The sequence below is a fragment of the Anastrepha ludens genome, chromosome 4, assembly GCF_028408465.1.
Source record: "Anastrepha ludens isolate Willacy chromosome 4, idAnaLude1.1, whole genome shotgun sequence".
NCBI classification, from domain to species: Eukaryota; Metazoa; Arthropoda; class Insecta; order Diptera; family Tephritidae; genus Anastrepha; species Anastrepha ludens.
This window is the reverse complement of record NC_071500.1, coordinates 33,563,212-33,583,712: the sequence shown is the minus strand read 5'-3', so window position 1 is coordinate 33,583,712 and position 20,501 is coordinate 33,563,212. Positions and strand designations below refer to the sequence as shown.

General features: G+C 37.1%; 1 protein-coding gene across 24 annotated transcripts in view; it reads left to right on the top strand.

Moving 5' to 3' along the window:
- Positions 1 to 20,501, top strand: part of LOC128861555 (protein phosphatase 1 regulatory subunit 12A) — a 124,383-nt gene that overhangs the window by 83,530 nt on the left and 20,352 nt on the right. For 20 of the 24 annotated variants that reach the window (XM_054099786.1, XM_054099774.1, XM_054099775.1 and 17 more), the window contains one exon: positions 19,533 to 19,678. In XM_054099786.1, coding sequence (XP_053955761.1) covers positions 19,533 to 19,678 — 146 coding nt within the window. Of the gene's footprint in view, positions 1 to 8,214; positions 8,569 to 17,818; positions 18,455 to 18,916; positions 19,387 to 19,532; positions 19,679 to 20,501 lie in introns of those variants that run through there. The other 4 variants (XM_054099782.1, XM_054099780.1, XM_054099781.1 and 1 more) reach the window with 3 other exon arrangements.

Here is a 20,501-nt window from a genome sequence, read left to right as displayed (position 1 = left end):
TCGAAATCGATCGGCGAAAAGAAACTTTTCAGAAAGAGAAACTTTTACTATTCAGAGGGAGCATTACTTTCGAAAGTTAAAATATAAAGGAAAAATATCAGCACAATGGCAATAAACCGAAGTGTCTACCAGTAAGAGAATTAACCCGTAACTAGGACGCGTAATACGAGGTGTGTTCAAAAAGTATCACGAATTTTGTGTTTTTTGAAAAATTATTTATTTATTCACTAATATCTATTTTGTCCCCTTCAAAGTAATCCCCATGAGATATTATGCACTTGTGCCAACGTTTTTTCCAAACTTCAAAAAATCATTTTTTTGATCTGGTTCAGCTCCTCTTTCGATGTCGTCTTTATCTCGTCAATCGTAGCGTAGTGTCGTCCTTTCATGGGCTGGGTTTCGGGAACAAGAAAAAGTCACAGGGTGCCAGATCTGGGGAATACGGCGTACAAGCAACGATGTGTGAGCAGGGGCATTATCGTGATGCAAGAGCCAATTTTTGAACTCACCTCGTATACCAGATTTCCCTGAAGTTTCCACCCGTTATATTTTTTTGAAAAAAAAGGCCGTGAATTGTCTTGAAATTCTCAGTTTCTTCAAGTTTACACATACGAAGGTCTTTTGAAAAGTCGGTGTAAAGCCAGAGGAATACTAGCATCTCTTGGAGAAACACACACCTACTTTCAGTTAGAACAGTCCATTTGCGATGTTTTGAATTCAACTCAATGGAGGAAGTCGACTGATTTAAAAAAAAGTCCTCTTCCATCTCTACAATGCACCAGCTTACACCTCAGCAGTTGTCGTCGCAAAATTAATGGAATATAGTTCAAACTCCTTTCAAACCTTCCACTAAAATTAATAGTTTGTTTACAGATTTCCTTTAAAGGTCTTTTGTTGACTTACTTTTGAGATGGGTGAAAATATTTGAGAAAAAAATTTTATGAGTTGGTGTGTTAGGTTTACTTTGTAACCTTAGATTTTTATTTCCTTGTCAGGCTTAATGGAAATCAACCGGAGGAATACAAATTTCTGGGACTTTGCTTTGTTATGTTTTTTTATTTTTTGACTATTTTTTTACCGTTATATGTAGCTCATGAGGATCTATTAATGCACATTAACATGATGCGACAAACTACTATTTCACAAAATAATAATATTCGCATAATATGAAAATCTCAAACTCGAACATGATGAAAATCATGTTTGCATAGAATTGTATATTCTAATAGGGACGTTTCGATGTTGACATGCTCTGAGTGTCATGTTGATTTGTTGGGTTCTGTCAAATCCATTTGGATTGATTATTCAATTACAGTTCACTCTCGCAGAGGAGATGTCAATGGGGTGCAAAGATCGGGCGACTTAACTACGTCTTTCATTTTCTTGTGGGATCTTCTGAGGTCGCAAGTCAATGCCAATATGCCACAGTCGGCCGATACGCTCGCATTCAGGTAATTGTTAAAATTCGGCTGGATCTATGTAGCTGACTCATTGAAAATTGAGCATTTCCGATGTGTTTTATGCTTAAGGTATACATGGCAAACAATAAAATTATTTCGTTAATACCTCATATGTACACAACTTAATTCCGTTTCGCATACCGCCTTTGACCCTATAATACTCTATTGGAATCTTGCATTTTTCGAAATAGTGCTGGCTGAGATAGTCTTCTATGAAATGCTCTAGTCCTAATCCTACTTTTATGTTATTTCCATCGCGGCTCAAAGTGCAATCAGGTTTAAGAAGGTTGGCCTCTGGAGGCAATCTCTCAAAGGACGTTGTAGCATTTTCGGGCCTTAACACCGTATTTTTCCGAACCTCGAACAGATCTCTATACGCAAACTAGAGTTTGAGAGCCGTGCTAGGGTAATCTTCCAAATAGGCAGGATTGGACCGAGGGGAAAATCTGTACCGAAGCTTGCATCTTTGTCTTCACAGACGTTTCCAAGATGAAATCGGGAGTCGGAGCAGGGGTTTTCTCTAAATCAGCCATTTATCTATCTTCTTTAAACTGCCGAATACTGCTAGTGTTTTTCATGCAGAAGTCTTTGCGATCCTGCATGCATGCCAAATGCTTAGGGAACGCGAAAGCGAGGGATAACATTAACATTTTCTCCGATAGAGCTCCATTTCTTCAAGGGCTACTTCGAAAACCCTTTGGCCCCAGTACCACATACGGAGGACTCAGAAAGTCCTTTGGGCTCCTCGTTATTAAATTTCCAAACTCGTAGCTGTGTTTACCGGTCACTGGACGATCGGCACACACGCGGAAAAGCTAGGGTTACCATTTAACCTCCATTGCAGAAACTGTGGGGACCTTTCAGAGAAGGAGACTGTAGAGCATTTTCTCTGTAAATGTTCGAGTTTGGCAGCTAGATGACTAAGGTCACTGGGCGCTCCTTTCTTCGACAGCCTGGGACAGTGCGCCAACCTAAATCCCATCAACCTTCTCCATTATATCAACATCTCTAGCTGGCTGTAGATATCTCCCTGTTATAGGTCTCATAATGGTATCAAAACGGCGCTTTAGTGCTACTTGAGGAGTGCCAGACTGGCACTTAAATCATTTCACCTGCCTACCTTCAACGCATACCGCATTTGTCCCTATAATACTCCATGGGAGCCTTGAATTTTTCGAAATTGTGCTGGCTGAAATAGTCTTCTATGAAGTCCTCTAAGGCGGTATCACAGATATGCAACACGTGGCCGAAAGACATTTGTTGCCAAAATAACTCTAAAGCGAAGGAATTTTACGGCTATACTGGTTTACTCGTGAAGTACTGCATTCGAAAGAAAATGCTTAACATTGAACAGCTGGCGCATGCTTTCTTTTATAGCAGCGTTACTTAATAACTACACCTGGTATATATCAGTTCGTGACATAAACCATACTTGTATTTTGTATTGTTTTATTCTTTAAAATCTTGTGTGTGTTTTGTGGCAAAACCACAATTTGTCATTTAAAGGTCATTTTCTCTATTTTTTACTTGGCATCTGCCATCAATTGGTTGACATATAAACCACTCGTTCATTGAACTTTTGACCATTTTCGAAAGGCATCATTAAATCCCCGAAACACATTTCTTAAATGTTTAAAAATAGAAAGCATCTAAACTTTTTTACAGTTGTTGTGCGGCATTCTACTCTCTATGAAGTTTATCGCGTTTGCTCTTTCGCAGTGGAGTGAGGAGTGGTGGGGACTACTGTCACGCACTATGTTGACACACAAGCAGACCAAACGCCTGCCCGTCCAATACGTAATAGACTATTAGTGTAACAACAAATTTTGCTGTTTAAGTCGTAATACATTATTTGGTCTGGCCACGAAACAGTCCCAAAGCACAGTGATGCTATAAATAGTCGTAAAAAGACCAAAAAACACGCGTGCAATCTTCTTTGCTTATTCCTTTAAATGATGATGCGTGTTAGGTTTGTGAAATGAAATGCTATTCTGTGGAGAAATTCAATATGAATGCATTTACAGATGTGGTCATAATAATAGCACAGCGACGTTTTGTAAAGTTTGGTCTATTTATTTTTTAATTTTATTATACAAAAATATAGGTTATACTACAACAGAAGCCATATAACTCAAAATTTCACACTTTATGCAAAATAAAAAAAAAAATACATTTTCAGCCAGATCTCAGACTTTGTAGTCAGAAAAAAGAAAAATAAACAAATGGTCAAAGGGTTTTAAATTGATATAAAACAACGAAAATTCAAATTGATTGGGCAATCTTTATAAAATAAATAAAAGTCCAAAGGTGTGATATCACACGATCTTGCTGGCCAATCCACTGGTCCGAGACGAGAGATGAATTGCTCACCGAAACGACGACGCAGTAAATCCATTGTTTCACGGGCTGCAAGGCAAGTAACGCTGTCTTGTTGGAACCAAATGCTGTGAAGATTACGGGCTTCAATTTACGGCATCAAAAAGTAGTTTAGCATGCATATCAGCAATAACGTTCGCCATTCACTGTTACATGGGCCCAGCCTCGTCTGTGAAGATATATGGATATACATATATGGCCTCCATAAGTGAACCATAAGTTGATCTGAGCGCGTGATGAACTTTTTTTCACAGAGCGTCTATTTTCGTAATATAATTGCACGATTTGTAAAGGTTGTTGAGACGTAAGTCTTTCCATAATGAAATGTAGGTTAGGTTTGGCAGCCGCATCGCACATAGAGACAACGATGCCACTTAGACCACGAAATGGGTCCGTTGTGAACCGCGGGGGCTGAGCTACATTTCCCTCTCCATATTAAACCATCCTGAGCTTTTGACAAAGCGTAAAAGGTTGTTGATACCTAAAATGTATAGATTATCTATATTCGTTAAGAAGTAGGATTTTAAAAATCGGTTCCTGCTTCTGGCTAGAGCTGGGCATGTGCAAAAAAGGTGTTGAATTGTTTCCAACTCCTCCTCATTTCTGCAGCTACGACAGAAATCATGCGTGTAAACGCCTAATCTCGTTGCATGATTTCCTATGAGACAATGTCCTGTGAGGGCCCTACTAAAGTCCTGATTTGAAGTCTATTCAGTTTTATAATGCTCTTGGACAGACGTAAATTTAGCCTTGGCCATGTTTGCCTAGCAATTTCACAGGTGTTAGCGCTAATCCATCTTTGATTTGCAGAATTGATTAGTGCGTCCTTAATGAGAAGCTTACAAGTTGCGAGAGGTATCTCCATAAAATTACTTATGTCTGGCAAACAGAAAATGAAATGTAAATGGGTACTAAAAAAAATTATGTATGTAGTTTGACAGTAGGCATGTGCGATCTGTCAAAAATACTCTATTGGAAAAAGTACCTCCAGTCTGATCACCCTTTATAATGGATACACACTGAAATTGAGGCTAAGTACAGCAATAAAGGACATTTGAATTCCTATCTGTAAAAAATCAAATTTATTTCAAGGGTATTGTGATGCTTCAGGCTGCAGTAACAAAATGACCTTAGAAATATAAAAGGATAGATTCAATTTAAAATTCTACTTCATTGCCATTCCCACACTTCCTCCTTTCGGGAGATGTCGTCAAAAATGTTGCTAAAAATTCACGACTTGTTCGAATATCGTACACTCAACAGCTGGCCAAATTAGAACTAAAAATAAATTTTTCAGTTGGGAAAAATCAGGTGAAAAACGCTTGTCAATTGCTATGACGTCGGCGCAATTTTTTGCATATTTAAATACATATGTACATAAAGTACCCTATGATCAAAAAGTACCGGGAAGGGTATGTTGACTGTATTTTTCGATTGCCAACTCGTAGTCCACCATGAGTACCTTCCATCGGGCCAGACAGTTAATAAAAAATACTATTTATCCGTTTTGAAGCGTTTCCGAGATGATGGGCGTCGCAAACGACCGGAAATGTGGACAAACAATTCTTGGATTTTGCATGATGATAACGCGTCCTCGCACCGAGCCCAAATTGTACTGGATTATTTGACCAAACACCAAGTGCAAGCACGCTATTCACCTGATATGGCCCCGCGCGAGATAAAATAAATTGCCTGAATTTTAACTCTGTCTTATTTTATTTAAACATTCCCGGTACTTTCTGATCATAGGGTATGTGTGAACGTAAATTTGTGTCTATGAAGGTTTTTTCCATTTTGAGTTTAACCCTAATTCGTTTCTATTTTAGATTAGTCACGTCATCCCGCTTATGAAATAATAAATAAAAATATGTTTCAGAATGCAATTATCTTTATTATTCAGATTTATTGGAAAAAGTAGTCAAAAATTGGACTGATCGAATGGACAATATGACTATATAATGGACGGAGAGTATGCACGTATCATCCGCAAATATATCCATTTTGCTGGATTCAGCAACGAGAATATATGAAGTGTTTAACAACTACAAAATAGGTCCGAGTATGCTGCCTTGAGGGACGCCTGCATTAATTTTCTTTATGTCGATGTCTATTCGAAAATAGCGATTATTGATATAAGCTTCTAGTAGATCTGTAAACGGAAGTATTGTTTTAAGTTTGCAGGTTAGCTCCAGGTGCCACACTTTGCCGAACGCCTGTGTGACATCGAAGAAAAAGGCGAAGCAGACGCAGTTTCTCTCCAGAGCTTCTTCTATTGTATGGATTAATCTATGCACTTGGTCTATCGTAGAATGATTTTCTCTAAACCTAAATTAGTGCGTAGGCATGACTGCTTTGAGCGCTATAATTTCTTTTAAGCGGGTGGCAAATAGCTTCTCAAAATGTTTTCCCCACAATTAAAGTAACGAGATTGGGCGATAAGAGGCTGCATCATTTGCATTTTTTCCTGGTTTGAGAATCATTATAATTTCCGAGTATTTCCATTGAAGTGTGATATATGTTTTGAACGAATACATACATTCATGATCAATGTTAATTTACCCAACGCGGTAGGTGTTTTAGAACTTCAACTGTGTTATCAAGTCAAAACTGGGGCTTTTCTTCGTTTTCAAATTAGAGATTTGAGAAATTGTTTTCAAGACTATAAATGGTTCAATGTCGCAGGATTCTTAGACAGCAAGAGGTGGGATAAATCTATCAATTATATCATGGGGTTGAAATATCCTTTCAAGGTGTTGCTCGAAAACTTCTACCTTTTCGATATCGCTTCTTGCCCAAACATGACAGTTATTTGCTTTTTTAGTATGAGGATTGTGGATAATTGGTTCCTTTACCTATGTTCGTTGTGGCTTTCCAAAGAGGATAATCGGATTTCTTATTAGCTGAAAGGCCTTTCAAATTTTTGTGGAGCATTTAGCTTTTGTTTTCTTTTAATTCATCAGACTTATATAATGAGAAGCTTATGAAGTATGATTTTTGTTACAAAAATTTGTTCGCCAAAGTCGCTCATTTACGCTCCAGATCGGCGACGAATCGACCCAATGCTTGGTTTAACCTTTTAAAGGTAATCGATGTGAATAGAACCCCCCAAAAATGTAACCTATGATCGCACGAGCCAACAGCTCCAACTGGGCCTTTTCCGGTTTCAGTTCATTATGACAAATCCAGGGTCATTGGCAATAAAGCAATTATTCATTATGAAAACTCCAATAACAATATTAATCAAAAAATACAAAGAATTATTATTTTCAAAAACAAAAAAAAAATTACTAACCTTTAGTAGAAGTGCGTAGGTTCGAATCTCCGTGCCTGAAACAGCAAAATGATAGAAAAAGTGTTTGCCGTTCGAAGTCGGCTTAAAACTGTAGGTGTACAGCGCTATAGACATTGCTCTATAATCTTTCTAAGCCTTGGCGCTAAGTAAATGCCAACAATTTTTATATGTATCAAATCTATAGACATCAAGCCTAAGCCCAGCACCCTATCTACACCTTACATTCTTCACATCTTAGCATTTTATTTTCAAAATAGCATCAAAGAAATCAGTTCGTTGAGTTCACGTACGAAATTCGTCAAGGTGAGTTGTCGAATACTGAATGACAGCTGTTCCTAAGACAGCTATTTCATGATTACTCGGCGATGGAGGGATTAGTTTTGCTCCAGATGATTTTTGCTTTGATGGTTGCATTCAAAAACCATTTCTTGTATTTGCCGTTATTATTATGACTATTATTAGATCCGAAAACAATTTACCACAAATTTTGTTTGGAACAAACAGCCATACAAAGTTTCATTTATACTTTTTTGTTTTTCAATTTTATTACAATTTACACAATAACTACTCGATTCACTTGGCCGTTTGTATTTTATATATATTTTAAGTTTGCGTAAATATTGGAAAAATAGGGAAAGAATAAGGAAATAGTAAAAGTAAAACACTTTCTTTTACGGTCAATATGCCACGCGCTCTTATTTGTACACGAATTTTCTGCATTTGCGGCATTTTCAATTCTCTGCTCGCACAACACCCAACGCACACCACCACCCAACACCCAAACGATAGGGCGGGCTATGCTATGCTATGTTATGTATGCAGCTTCCAAGTTGTTGCTTCCGTTCAATAGGCTCTCTTGTACTAGAAGCTCACTACGAATTACATTCGCTCTATTGCCATCGATGCAGGCTCTCCCATACATGATCGGTTTTCTCCTCTATGCCGATGCTCATTCTATTTTGCGTAGTGGGTGCCTGCTCTCTGAGCAAGTGTTCTGGATGCGCCTCTGAAAATATATTTGAAAAATATCGCGTTAACATTAAGTTTAAAATAAAATGCTACGTTATGATTTTATGAATTTAGTTTGATTTTAGACCTTTAGGTGCGCGCTTGCCAAAACGAAATAGCATAAAAAGAAGCCATTTAAATCGCTCTTAAAGAAAAAATAAATAAAAATAAAAATTATAAAAATATAAATATCCAAATTCTAAAATATTGTACTCGCATATATAAAATTTTGGTTTGTCAAACGTTTTCCAATTGTTTATTGCACTTACATACATACACTCCTTCCTGTATGTATAGTTAGATTGAAGACAAAGAATAGATTTTGTGGTTACAGAGAAATCTTATAACGTGCGATCGATCGTATTAAATGCAAATAATTATTACAATTCTTGCGGTTGTTATTTAAAAATAATAATAACAATAATAAATTATGTATGTATATAGATAACGCGCACACAGTGCAACGCAGATGTAAAGATTCGTCGGATTGGATTTCTATGCGTGTTTTTGTTAAACCGCGATTGATGAATTTTTTTTTGATTTTTTTTTTTTTTTTAATTATTTTCTTAATGTTTTTTTTTTTTTTTTTTTTTTTTTTTTTTTTTTTTTTTTGTTTTTTTTTTGGTTTTTTTTTTTTATGTTTTCCACTCTTAGTTACGCGTGCACTTCTCTGCCACCACTGACGTCAGCTTGTCATACTCATGACAGTTGAAATATTTATATCCCCATCATGTGTTACTTTGCTTGCGGTGAATGTCAGTTTGTTTTATTTGTAAATGCCTTATTTAGTGTTGGTCTCTCGAGACGACGACGGCAACAGCGCATCTACTAACTACGACTATAATTTTGTTACCATTTTTGAACATTTTTAGATTTTTACAAATAGCTCAATTGCTAGCCGTTCAAGCGCCGCGGGAAATAGACAAAATGACTGGCATTCGCACTGCTGAAACAAAAAAAAAAAACAAAACATGAAGTTTTTGTAAAATTTATTTACATTGCTTTGTTGCTTCTTTTTTTTAAGTTTTTTTTTTTTTTTTTTTGTTTTTTTGTTTTACAACATTTTGTGTTTTATTCTGCTTGCCGCTAAATGATGTCATCTTGTTCTACACAAGTTTTAGTTATAATTCAGCTTTTGCTGACGAACAATCTATTATGGTGTGCCTGATTTAAAAAAACAAAAACAAAACAAACAAATTGTAGGAAAGGTGTTTTGAATTTATTTTATACAAATTTTTGTGCTGCATTCACTCACCGGCTTTTTCTTGTGCAGTGAGAAATTTCGTAGCGTCGGTTTTTTTTATTACATTTTGTTTTCCTCGCAGCTGACACGAATCGAAAGTGTGACGAAATAAATTATTTTTAAACACCGGGAAGGATTAACAGCTGGCCTCTCAATTGTGTTGAAAATTCATCTCCAATTAAAGCATCATTTTGTTGTGAAGTAAAAAAATATTTTAATATTTTTGGCCAGCTGTTTTCAAACGAAAAAATAAATTTTGTAATTGAGGCTGAACCTATAAAGTGCACACAGAATTTTTGGAGCTGTTTTTTATACATATAAAAGTGGGCAACTAAATAGGGTCAAAATGCTCGCTCTCTTGTTTCATGTTATTATATTATTTATTTCTTAGAGATAGCAATGCAAATTTTTTGTTATAGAAACTTTTGTGAAATTAGAAACATTTAGTGGATTGTAACAGCAGACAGAATTCAAACAATAAATCCTTTTTCTTGGAATGAATAATAATGAAAAAAAAAAGAAAACAAAAAGAAAAAAAGGGAAAAAAAGGAAAGAAAAAAGTAAAAAAAAAGTAAAAAATAAAAAAAAGTAAAAAAGAAAAAAAAGTAAAAAAGAAAAAAAAAGAAAAAAAAAGAAAAAAAAAGAAAAAAAAGAAAAAAAAAAAGAAAAAAGAAGAAAAAGGAAAAAAGAAGAAAAAAAGAAAAAAGGAAGAAAAAAAGGAACCAACTCATTCACGATAAAAATAAAATAAAATTAAGTCGTTCACCACCATAAACCCTAGATCACTAAACTCAAATCAGCGTTACTCTGTTACTCATCATTCGTCTCACGGACTACAAATTGTAGTAAAAACAAATATATTTTTATGTTTCCTTTTTTTTTTTTAACAAATGAGTGTAAATCAAGAGAAGTGTTATATTATTTCTATTTAACTGTTTATGAAACTCCTGTTAGTGAGGTGCTGCGATGGGAATATGTCGAATTCGAAAAACTGCGGGCGTGCGTAGTCTATTAGACGAATGTTTAGTGATCCAGGGTTAAAGCAAACGCAAACTCATTTACTTTATTGTATAATTTTTGTTCCTTTGTGCATTCGCTCAGCAAAATTCCAAGTACATCGTCGTTTTTGGTAGCTATATTTTTTTTATTTATTAAAAGGCGTCAAAATTGTAGAATTTTGCCGAAAGCTATAATTTCAAGTTAAGGGGTTATACGCAGTTATGAAGCAAATAAAAGACGGGTTGTCAAGGATTTATCCTGAAGAAACTTCAGAATATTTTAATTTGAAAATTTTTGGCGGTTATAAAAGCATCCTTCAAGAACGTAACAAAATTTTTTATTTATGAAAATGTTGATTATAGAGCGCTGCAGCCGATTTCTGGAACCTCCTTTAAAAAAAGACGATTTACGGTGACATCGTAACTCAGGATTGGATTATCTGAAATCAAAAAACCAAACAAATTTTGTTAATATATTAGATTATCTAGTAATTAATCGTTCGGCTAATCAAAATAGTGAATTTTCACAAAATGGCAGCTTTTAAAAGAAATGATTTCGATTTTTACGTTAAAATTTGGCCGTAAATTGATTATAAAATGGAAAATAAGTATCAGATTTACAAAAGGAACGATTAATTACTTGAAAATGTATCTTTAAAGATTGAGTTACAACGGTTGACCGATCAAACAAGCCGTTTTCGAGATATCGTGTACACCGACTTGAAAAATGCCGTTTTGAAAAAAACACGTTTAAAGTTTCAATTAACCTTAAAACGTGCCGAGGCATCTCTACATATTTAGCTATAACTCCGAAAGTATTGCTTAGATCTACTTCAAATTTCGTGCGTATACTTTTGAATATATGTACATTACAAAAATGCAATAAGAAAAAATCGATTTTTTTGAAAGTCATAACTGCGTATAACCCCTTAAGCGGGCCCGGTGGTCTGGAGCACGAAAATTTCACCTATATTCACGATTTTTTTTTGCCATTAAAAATTAAAAAATCGATATTTAAACTTTTCTATATCATAGTATACAAAATTTTTTATTTTTTTTTATTTTACAAACAATATATTTATTATTATAAAAATGCCGCTGATGAAGATGACCCTCTCGAAAAATCGGACCCGGACGGCGTAGGTGGTTTCGACACTTCTACTCATCTGAAACACAAAATTCAAGAAGATTCTTAATCAGAAAGAGTGCAGTTATTCTTGGAACTAGAACAAAACGAAAAAATTAAAAATTGACAAAATGGCGCGCTTTTGAAAAAATTTCCTAAAAGTTCCCATCAAGAAGCAGTGTAAATTTACTTGACTGAATTCAGAATTAGAAATAGTGGTATCATTAGTAAGTCATATTCGTGCTAAATTCGTTCGTTGAATGAATGAATGAATGAGTGAGTGAAAATGAGCTATGGACCTCGACCCCACGATCCCAGCTTCCTGAGCGTATTTGCCTTTCTTCCAGCCGTATCCGGCCAAGATATCTAACATTCTTCTCGCTATAGCATCACATTCGAGAAGAAGGTGGGTTGGAGTTTCCGGGGATTGGTCTCAGAAACGACAGGAGTCAGTGGACCATATCCCCAAGCTGTGCAGATAGCTGTGCAATTTGCAGTGACTGTGAGTTTTGTTAGAAAGCCAGTGAGTATTCTCAGTTTGTCCTCAGGCAAGGTTATAAGCGCCTGAACCTCTTTTGTTTATACCCCCAGTAAAGACTTCGTAGTCCATAGTTTGGTGGCAGCTTACATCGCGTAGCCTTAGCTCCTCACTTCTAAGCTTCTGCTTGTTCCATGGCCAGGAAAAACTCGGGTCCAATTAATAACGAGGTCGCAGCGCCTCTAGACAATATATTCGCTACTTCGTTCTCAGGTATATCTCTATGTTTTTGGACCCACATGAGCCGAATGCGATTGTGCATTACTAGTAAATTCACTCAAGTCTATTGGGGATTTTATTTACCTCAAAAGATAACAACGTCTTGAGTGCCGCTTGACTTTCTCTCAGAATGGCAATTCGCTTATTCTGGTTGGAAAATGCTGGGGAAAACTACCCATCGGCACAGAGCGCTTTGTTTTGAGACCATAAAATCCAGCATATATATCTGCAGGTGTCCGAGCACTCTGTATACCAGTATACAGGGTGAACTCTTGGAGTTGCCTTTCGAGAGCAGGTGTATTTCAGCTTACTTTATGCTGAACTTCTTCTCAAATTTAATAACCTTAGTGATATCACAAAACACTTAAGGCCCGTCCTATCGTATGGCGCGGAAGCTTGTGCCGTGGTAACATCCAATGAGGCATCCCTTGGAGGGTTTTTGTAAATATTCTGCAGAAGATTTTTGGACATTTGCACGTTGGCGATGGCGAGTAGCGTGGCGATGGAACAATGAGCTGTACGAGCTTTACGACGACACAGACATAGCGCAGCGAATAAAGATCCAGCGGTTACGCTAGCTGGGTTCTGTCGTCCGAATGGATACAAACGCTTCGGCTCTGAAAGTATTCGATGAGGTACCAGCTGGTGGTAGCAGAGGAAGAGGAAGACCGCCTGTTCGTTAAAAAGATCGTGTGCAGAGGGATTGGACTTCATTTGGTGTTTTTAACTGGCGACGGTTAGCACGAGAAGGAAACGACGCGCTTTGTTAAACTCGGCCAAAATCGCTTAAGCGGTTAGCGCGACAATCAAGAAGAAGAAGTGATATCATCCCTGGGTAGCTTGACAAGTAGGAACTGCCAGCTCAACGACTCCATGCTCTTGGATGCGATCACTTTTCCTTTATCAAAAACTTCTCTAGTCATAATAAACAGGGTACGCTTGGCTGACTCGGTGAATAACTATGTGAAGCGGTGTCAGCTCGAGCATTCCCATTACCGTGCATTACCGTTTGAACCATTACCATTATCATTACTAATTATCATCAGTGTATCCGGCCTCTTTCGAAAATAAAGGGCTTTCCAATAACAGGTGTTATTTTGAACAGCCCGCTATTTCGGTAGATGTCACTTTTGAAGCTGTCATTTTTTGATAATTGACAAGTAGAATCTACGCTATTAATAAAAATGGAACGATACACGCTTAAACAAAGCATTCAAATTATTAAAATTCACTATAAAAATGGTGAAAATTTGGCAGAATCGGTTCGTAAAACTCGAACATTTTTGGGTTATCGGGAAGCACCTTGTCGGATCGCAATGCAGAAATGGGTGAAAAAATTCGATATGTTGGGACAAGTTAGTGATGTGAAGAATAAAACCCGTGCACGTCGCTCAAGAACAGCCGAAAATCGAAAATATTGCTGTTGTGGCCGAAAATGTTGAAGAAAACCCAGGTTTGTCCATTCCTCGTCGTTCTTTGGAATTAGGCATTCCAGAAACGTCATTACACCGTATTTTGCATAAAGATTTGGGTCTTAAGGCTTATAAAGTCCACTTAACACAAGAACTCAAGCCAGCGGATCATCAACAACGTCGTGTCTTTGCTGATTGGGTCGTTGAAATGCATGAAAATGATCCGGAATTCCATCGAAAAATCATCTTGAGTGATAAGGCCTATTTCCACCTCGGTGGCTTCGTCAACAAGCAAAATTGTTGGACCTGGGGCTCAGAAAATCCAAGAGTTATTATTGAAAAGCCTCTTTATCATCAACGTGTGACTATTTGGTGCGGTTTACGGTCCGGCGGAGTCATTAGACCTTACTTTTTCGAAAATGAAGCTGGAGCAATAGTTACGGTGAATGGATTGTGCTATCGAGAGATGATTAACGATTTTTTATGACCGGAATTGGATGGTATTGATCTGGACAACGTCTATTTTCAACAAGACGGCGCTGCGTGCCACACAAGCAACGAAACTATTCTTTGAATATCAAAATAACACCTCTTATTGGAAAACCCTTTACATTTAATTAATGTTTCTATGCATGTACATATAGTATATATGGATATGTATTTACTTCGTGCTTTCAATTTGCTGTGCAACAATGTCTTCGACTTTTGTGGTCTTCCATAATAAAAGCAGCAATCCGTTCGAAACACCTCCCTCCGCAACAGTTGAACATATGTACATACATATGCATGTGCACGTGTGTATATTTACGCTCATAGCCAGAGTATTGCATACACGGGAATATGTTATACTTTTCTTGTTCATCTGTTTGGTTTGTATACATATTTTTAGTTTCTTCAAATTTACTTAACTCTGCGTGGGTGTGATGTGGCTGATGGAATAGAGTAAAATCCTTTGCTTATCTGCATTTATTATTTCAAAAAACAGATTTTCTCTTTCATATACACACATACATATGTATATGTCTATGTATGTACATAGTGTGTATGAGTATTTAAAATTCGGAAGCAACAACGCAAATTAAGAAAATGCTTTATTTGATTTAGTACGTTTTATATTCTATATTGTGATGGATATCTTTTCCTGTATTGACGTCATTAGTGGCCGGGTGACCCTATGGCCGTATTCATACAGGGTTGGTTCAACTTTGCGAATACTTTTTTGGTGTTGTCCGTGTCCAAGGCGGATCTAGTCAAGGGGATAGCAGTTGTACAAAAACAAAAAGTTACTTGTATTGTATTTTCGCTTTCTTTGGGCTCAATTGCCAAAATGATTAACTCCAAGACGAATTGGTTGAATAAGGAAAACCAATAATAAAGAAACGTAAACAAATTCTTTCGAGTGCCTCCTCTCACATTATAATAAGTAAAACTTTACCGGATTTCCTGGGCGACGAGCAAAAAGTAAAGTTTCTCTTGTAATTTGCAATAGTGGATGATATTGAACAGGGTACGGCAGCAAATGCTTCCTTCCGATTTTGCGCACAAAACTCATTTGACCAGTTTTTCTTTTGATCTCTTTGTCTTTGCTCAAAATAGCACATATTTCCAATTATTTATGTTTTTTTCTTTGTTTGAACTTAATTTAAATGACCGGAACACTATTATTTTCTCTTCTAATAAGAATTTCTACTTCACAGTAATAATGTAAACAAAGTACACATTTTGACATAAGTGCCAAAGCCGACTTATCAGCTGTCTTGCTGATATCACCTGCCATAGCAACGCCTTGTTTGTGTCGGTTCACACAGGGTGACTCTGTCGCTTTCAATTGCTTTAATTTTTAGTCTAGTGACAGCGACAGCATATTGGCATCACTGTAAACGATTATACATAGGTGCCACACCATATCGCCATTACCATAACTGTTTGTATCTATTGAATTTTGGTGTTTCCCCCGTATCCGAGAGCAGCTGTGCAATACTTGACATTTGTTTTGACAACGAAAAATTAATTGACTTAGTGGAAAATTATCCGTTTTTTTATGACAAAATGCAAATGTTAACATGAATTCTACTTCAATATCAGCTATTTATGGTTATGGCATGATATTTGACACATTCTGTAATGTTGTTGCGCCTATGGTTATGGTGACGCCAATGCCGCTATGGCTACGGCACCACTAATTGCCGCTTTTACCGGGAACGAGTAGCTCAGTGCCCTTCTCCTATGTTATTTACCAACCGATCGACTTCAACATACATACATGTTTTCGATGCGTCAATTCAGTACAACCATGATCGCGTTACACTGAAACAACGCGAAAAAGATGGTGCACCCTGTGTTTATTTTAGCGTACCCTCGTTAAAGATCAAACGATGAAACTCTGATAGAGAACAAGAACAAGTTGAATATCGAATATGAAATTTCCAACGTTCCAGGTCGATATGTGGGTAGAGTAGTGGGAAATTGCTTCCGAAGAATCGATGCTAAATCTTGTTCATGGTACTCAAAAGAGCATTATGCGTATATTATATGTAATATTTCACACTATAAATAAATAAATCTCAGCTCGATATAGCAATTATTCTCTGCTTATTGAAATACAAAATTGTTATGTTACTGCCCATTGAGCTGAAGTTAAGCAATAGAATCTTGATATAATAGAGCTGTAATTTTTATTGGACATATGACTTTCGGTGACTCTTTTTGATTTGGGGTCGTTCACTCATCAAATCAACCAAATAAAGTAGACTTACTTATCTTCCATATTCCTAACTTTAAACTGCTCTTTAATTGCCTTCGTTTTTTCAACTGCCTTAGAAAGGTAAATTTGTTTGATTCGAAACTACATCAAGACTGGAATCAAAATTTACTATTTTGTTCAAATTATGTATCTCAAAAACTCCAAAAATCTCTAAAACCAACTGTTTTTTATTTACATCATCTTAATTAATTTTATTTCACATCAGTTAAACTTTAAATGTATCAATAGTTGAATACGTTTTGAATACGAACAAAAATGTGTTCTTCGGCTTAATCAGGTAAGCTGTATTTTCAGGGATTAGACGAGAAAACTATGGTTAAATTGAAAGTATAAAATAATAACGTTCAAATTTAGCTATTCTCTTGAATTTCTACCTGTTTGGTTTGGTGGTTGTATTATGCATTTATCAGAGATTTGTTGAGAAAGCGCCGTTTTTATGATTTTTCCGAAGTAGTTTTAGTGTAACATCTTTTTAAATAGCTATGAGAGAGAATCCAATGCAAAACGCAAAATTTTCTAAATGACAACGAAAGACTAAGTTAGGTTAGATTAATGCAAACTTTGGGCGGTAATCGAAGAGCGAATGTAAATGTTGTTTGTAAACATGTCTCCAAAATGATGGCAGCTCATTAGATTAGATTAGATTACTTCGCGGTTTTCACTTCGACTTCATGACCGCTTGGGCTCTACTCATCATAGTACCTCATCCAGATCCAGTTCCCTTATTAAACTCAAGATAGAGCTGGGTTGGCTTGAGCGTATGTGCCTTTCTTGACCCCGGTTATGTCAGTCAATCAGCTCGTTGTTTTAAATTCTATGATAATGGTTAACGCTCTGATGTTAGTCACATTTCTGCATTCTGTACATCATGCTGAGAACCGACTAGCGGTACCACGAAATGCGCAACGCTGATTAGTCGACATGCACTTGTGACTTAACATATCCCCATAGAAAATAATCTAACGGCGTCACATCATCATTAAATCACTCACATAGTGCAACATAAATTTGGCAAACGATCCTTCGATTTGCACAGTAAATTGGAATGGTTTGTAAAAGCCGGATTATTTGTAAATTAAAAAAAACGTCAAAATGGAATAACATGGGACGGTTGCACAAAGATTGGAAAACGCATTATTTTTACTTTGTATATATATTTTTTTTTTTCCTAATGCCGCCAGCCATTATGGCTAATTGAAATTTTGAGCTGCAATATTAAAATTCTACAAAAATTAATAAATTTTCTAATTACATTCGCGTACTTAAACGCCTAATTTAATTTATTACGTTTTGACTGCGTTGTGTTGTGTGCGCAATTTGCACAAAGTGCAATATGCCGTTTTATGTGCAATTTATTATTGTCATTTTTTTCCTGCTTGAAGATTCGACGTCATCTGTTCCGCATTTTAGCGCATCCTAGTTAGTTGCGCTGTGTATAAACATTTCGTTCAGTGGACTTGTGCCAATTTGTACGAACTATAATATAATAATTCATGTAATTTCGGCATTCTTAAATAAAAAAATTCCGTAATCGTCTTCTACGAATATAAATTGTGATTTCACTATTAACGTTTAATACCGTTATTCGTTAGTGGTATTTTACTGCAAGTCGGCGAGTAACATAAACCGCTGTAATTTTCCACGCACAAATCTCTGAAGTGCTGGTGCAATGTCTTTTCGGTCCCGTTCACGCGCCACACAACCGCTCGCCGGTGCATCACGTCGTCGTTCACTCTCCAGTTCGCGCGCCAATTCTACCTCGGGTGTGGGAAGTGGTAGCGCCTACAATTACAATGGCAGTAATTACAACAATCATACAAATGGATATAGCTCAACTTCTCGTCCTTTAAGCACTGGCTATTATCAGAATGGCGTTGGTGCCGGCACTTCGTCTTCCGCATCGTCGTCATCTTACTATCAGAGCCCGTATGCGAGTATTTATGGTTCGCGCGACAATCTCTATAGCACAGCCGGAAGTCGTGCTGTTGGCGGTAGCAGCTCCTCCTATTACACGAATGGTAAAAGTGGTGGTAGTGGTGGGGGTGGTGGTGTTATTGTGATAGGTCGTTATGAATATATGTGCGCACCTACTCCATCTGCATCCGCCTTTTCGTCCAAAGCTACTGTCAACTCATTTACTCACGCTGCGTCCTCTGCATCAGCATTAAAATCCACTAATTATACGCCAAGAAATTCAAGCGCTAGTGTTGATAATCATCATCACCAACATCATCGTCATCATCAGCAATATGCAAAATCCTCAACCCAGAAAAGCTCCTCTTCATCCTGCTCCATATCCACCAGCTCTCATCACCATCATGCGTCTAAGCATATGCAAAAAAATTCTAGGCACACTTCTCTATCGCCAATTGGCCGTCATTGCATATCCTCATCTCTGGCAACATGCATTAATTGCTCTGCTTCCTCATGTACAGCTAATAATAATAAAATCTTTTTATACAACTCCTCGCAATCCACAGCCAATGGTGGCGGCGCAGGTGGTAGCAGCGGTTATGAATCGCGTTATATTTCAAATCCTTACAGTAGCGATCGCTACATGAGTCCCTACACTAGCTATGACAATGGTGTGACTACAGCTTCGCTGAGTTTAAATGTGGGTAGCGGCACTGGCAAGTCCAATTCTTTCAAAAGCGCATCCAGTTCATCGTACAGAAGCACGCCGAGCAGTGCACGCTCAACATCAAGTCTCCCTAAGAGTAAATCAATATCCAACTCGAATAGTAATTTAAATTCTTACGGCGGCAGTACCACGTCAGGCGTATCCATGGGGGCGGCTGTCAACAGTAGCAGTGCAGCAGCGATGGCAGCCATAGTGGGACGTAGCAATTCGTTGCGTGAACAAGAACGCAAATCACGTAATCGTTCTCGTTCGCGCAGCGCAGCGCAACGATCGCTAAGCGCCTCGTCAGAGAAAAGTGAAGGTTATGAAGTACGTTAAGTGTGCTGAAAACACCCACTTATAAGTTGATGTTGCTATTATTGTGCTAATTATTATTTAGAATTTAATAGTTATACGAGCTCACAATATTTTTTTAATATAGAAATATATTTTTTCCTCTTCTTCTCATCTTCTAGAGTGGCGGTGAACGTGGAGCATCGCGCTCACGCTTAGGAAGCACCACTACCGGCAGTTCAAATTCCGCGACAGATGAAAACAAATCACGTGATAAGTCAGAGAATGGCGAAGCCATCGACTACAAGGCTCTTTGGGAGGCTGTAAAGTAAGTATAATAAGGTTGCTAAGCAGTCAAAACAAAGTTTTTTGCAAGCCAATCTATGACCTAGGTTTTTGTGGCAGCTGGTTGAGAATAGCCAACTCACTTAGGTTGTGGTACGACCTAAATATTAAAAAAAAAAAAAATGCGGAAACAGAGTGGTCCACACACAGTATTTGTTTAAATCATTTGTTATTTTGACAGGGACAGCTGTTTCACGCTGCAAATCAGAAAGTCAGTGTCATATCTCCGCCGAATGAAATGAATCGTTTTACGCTTGAACAACTTTAGGAAATATTACAAACTTACATATTTTAAAAGTCGATGTGTATAGCCCATAAAGTACATTTATAGAAAAGAAGTCAAAAAGCGCACTTTCATGTCTGCGGCTACATGCGTTAACAAGCACAACTAAAGCATTTGGGGAGTGGAAAACCCGACCTTGATCTTGATCGTCAGGAAGTCAATGCATCCTCAGAGAGTGGCGATTTGATGCGTTGGTTTGGATTTTAGAGCGGTGACCATTTTTTGCCAACGCTACTACGAAACCAGCCGAGGCAGGCACATGAATGATGGGAATAAATCAATAATATACCAAAAAATATAGAATTTTTTGGATTATTAAAAATAAACCACAATATGGACTAGCCTCTACAGTCTTCTCTCGTCGCTCACTCCTAATTAAGTGACAATTTTGTTCATGCAAATGAAACAACCAGCAAAAAACCAATTGAGTCAAAGTATTTTTCAGGAAAATAGAAAAAAATGGAAAGAAGAGCATGAAACAGGTGTATGGCAGCTTAAAGCATATTTAGTACAAAATATTTGT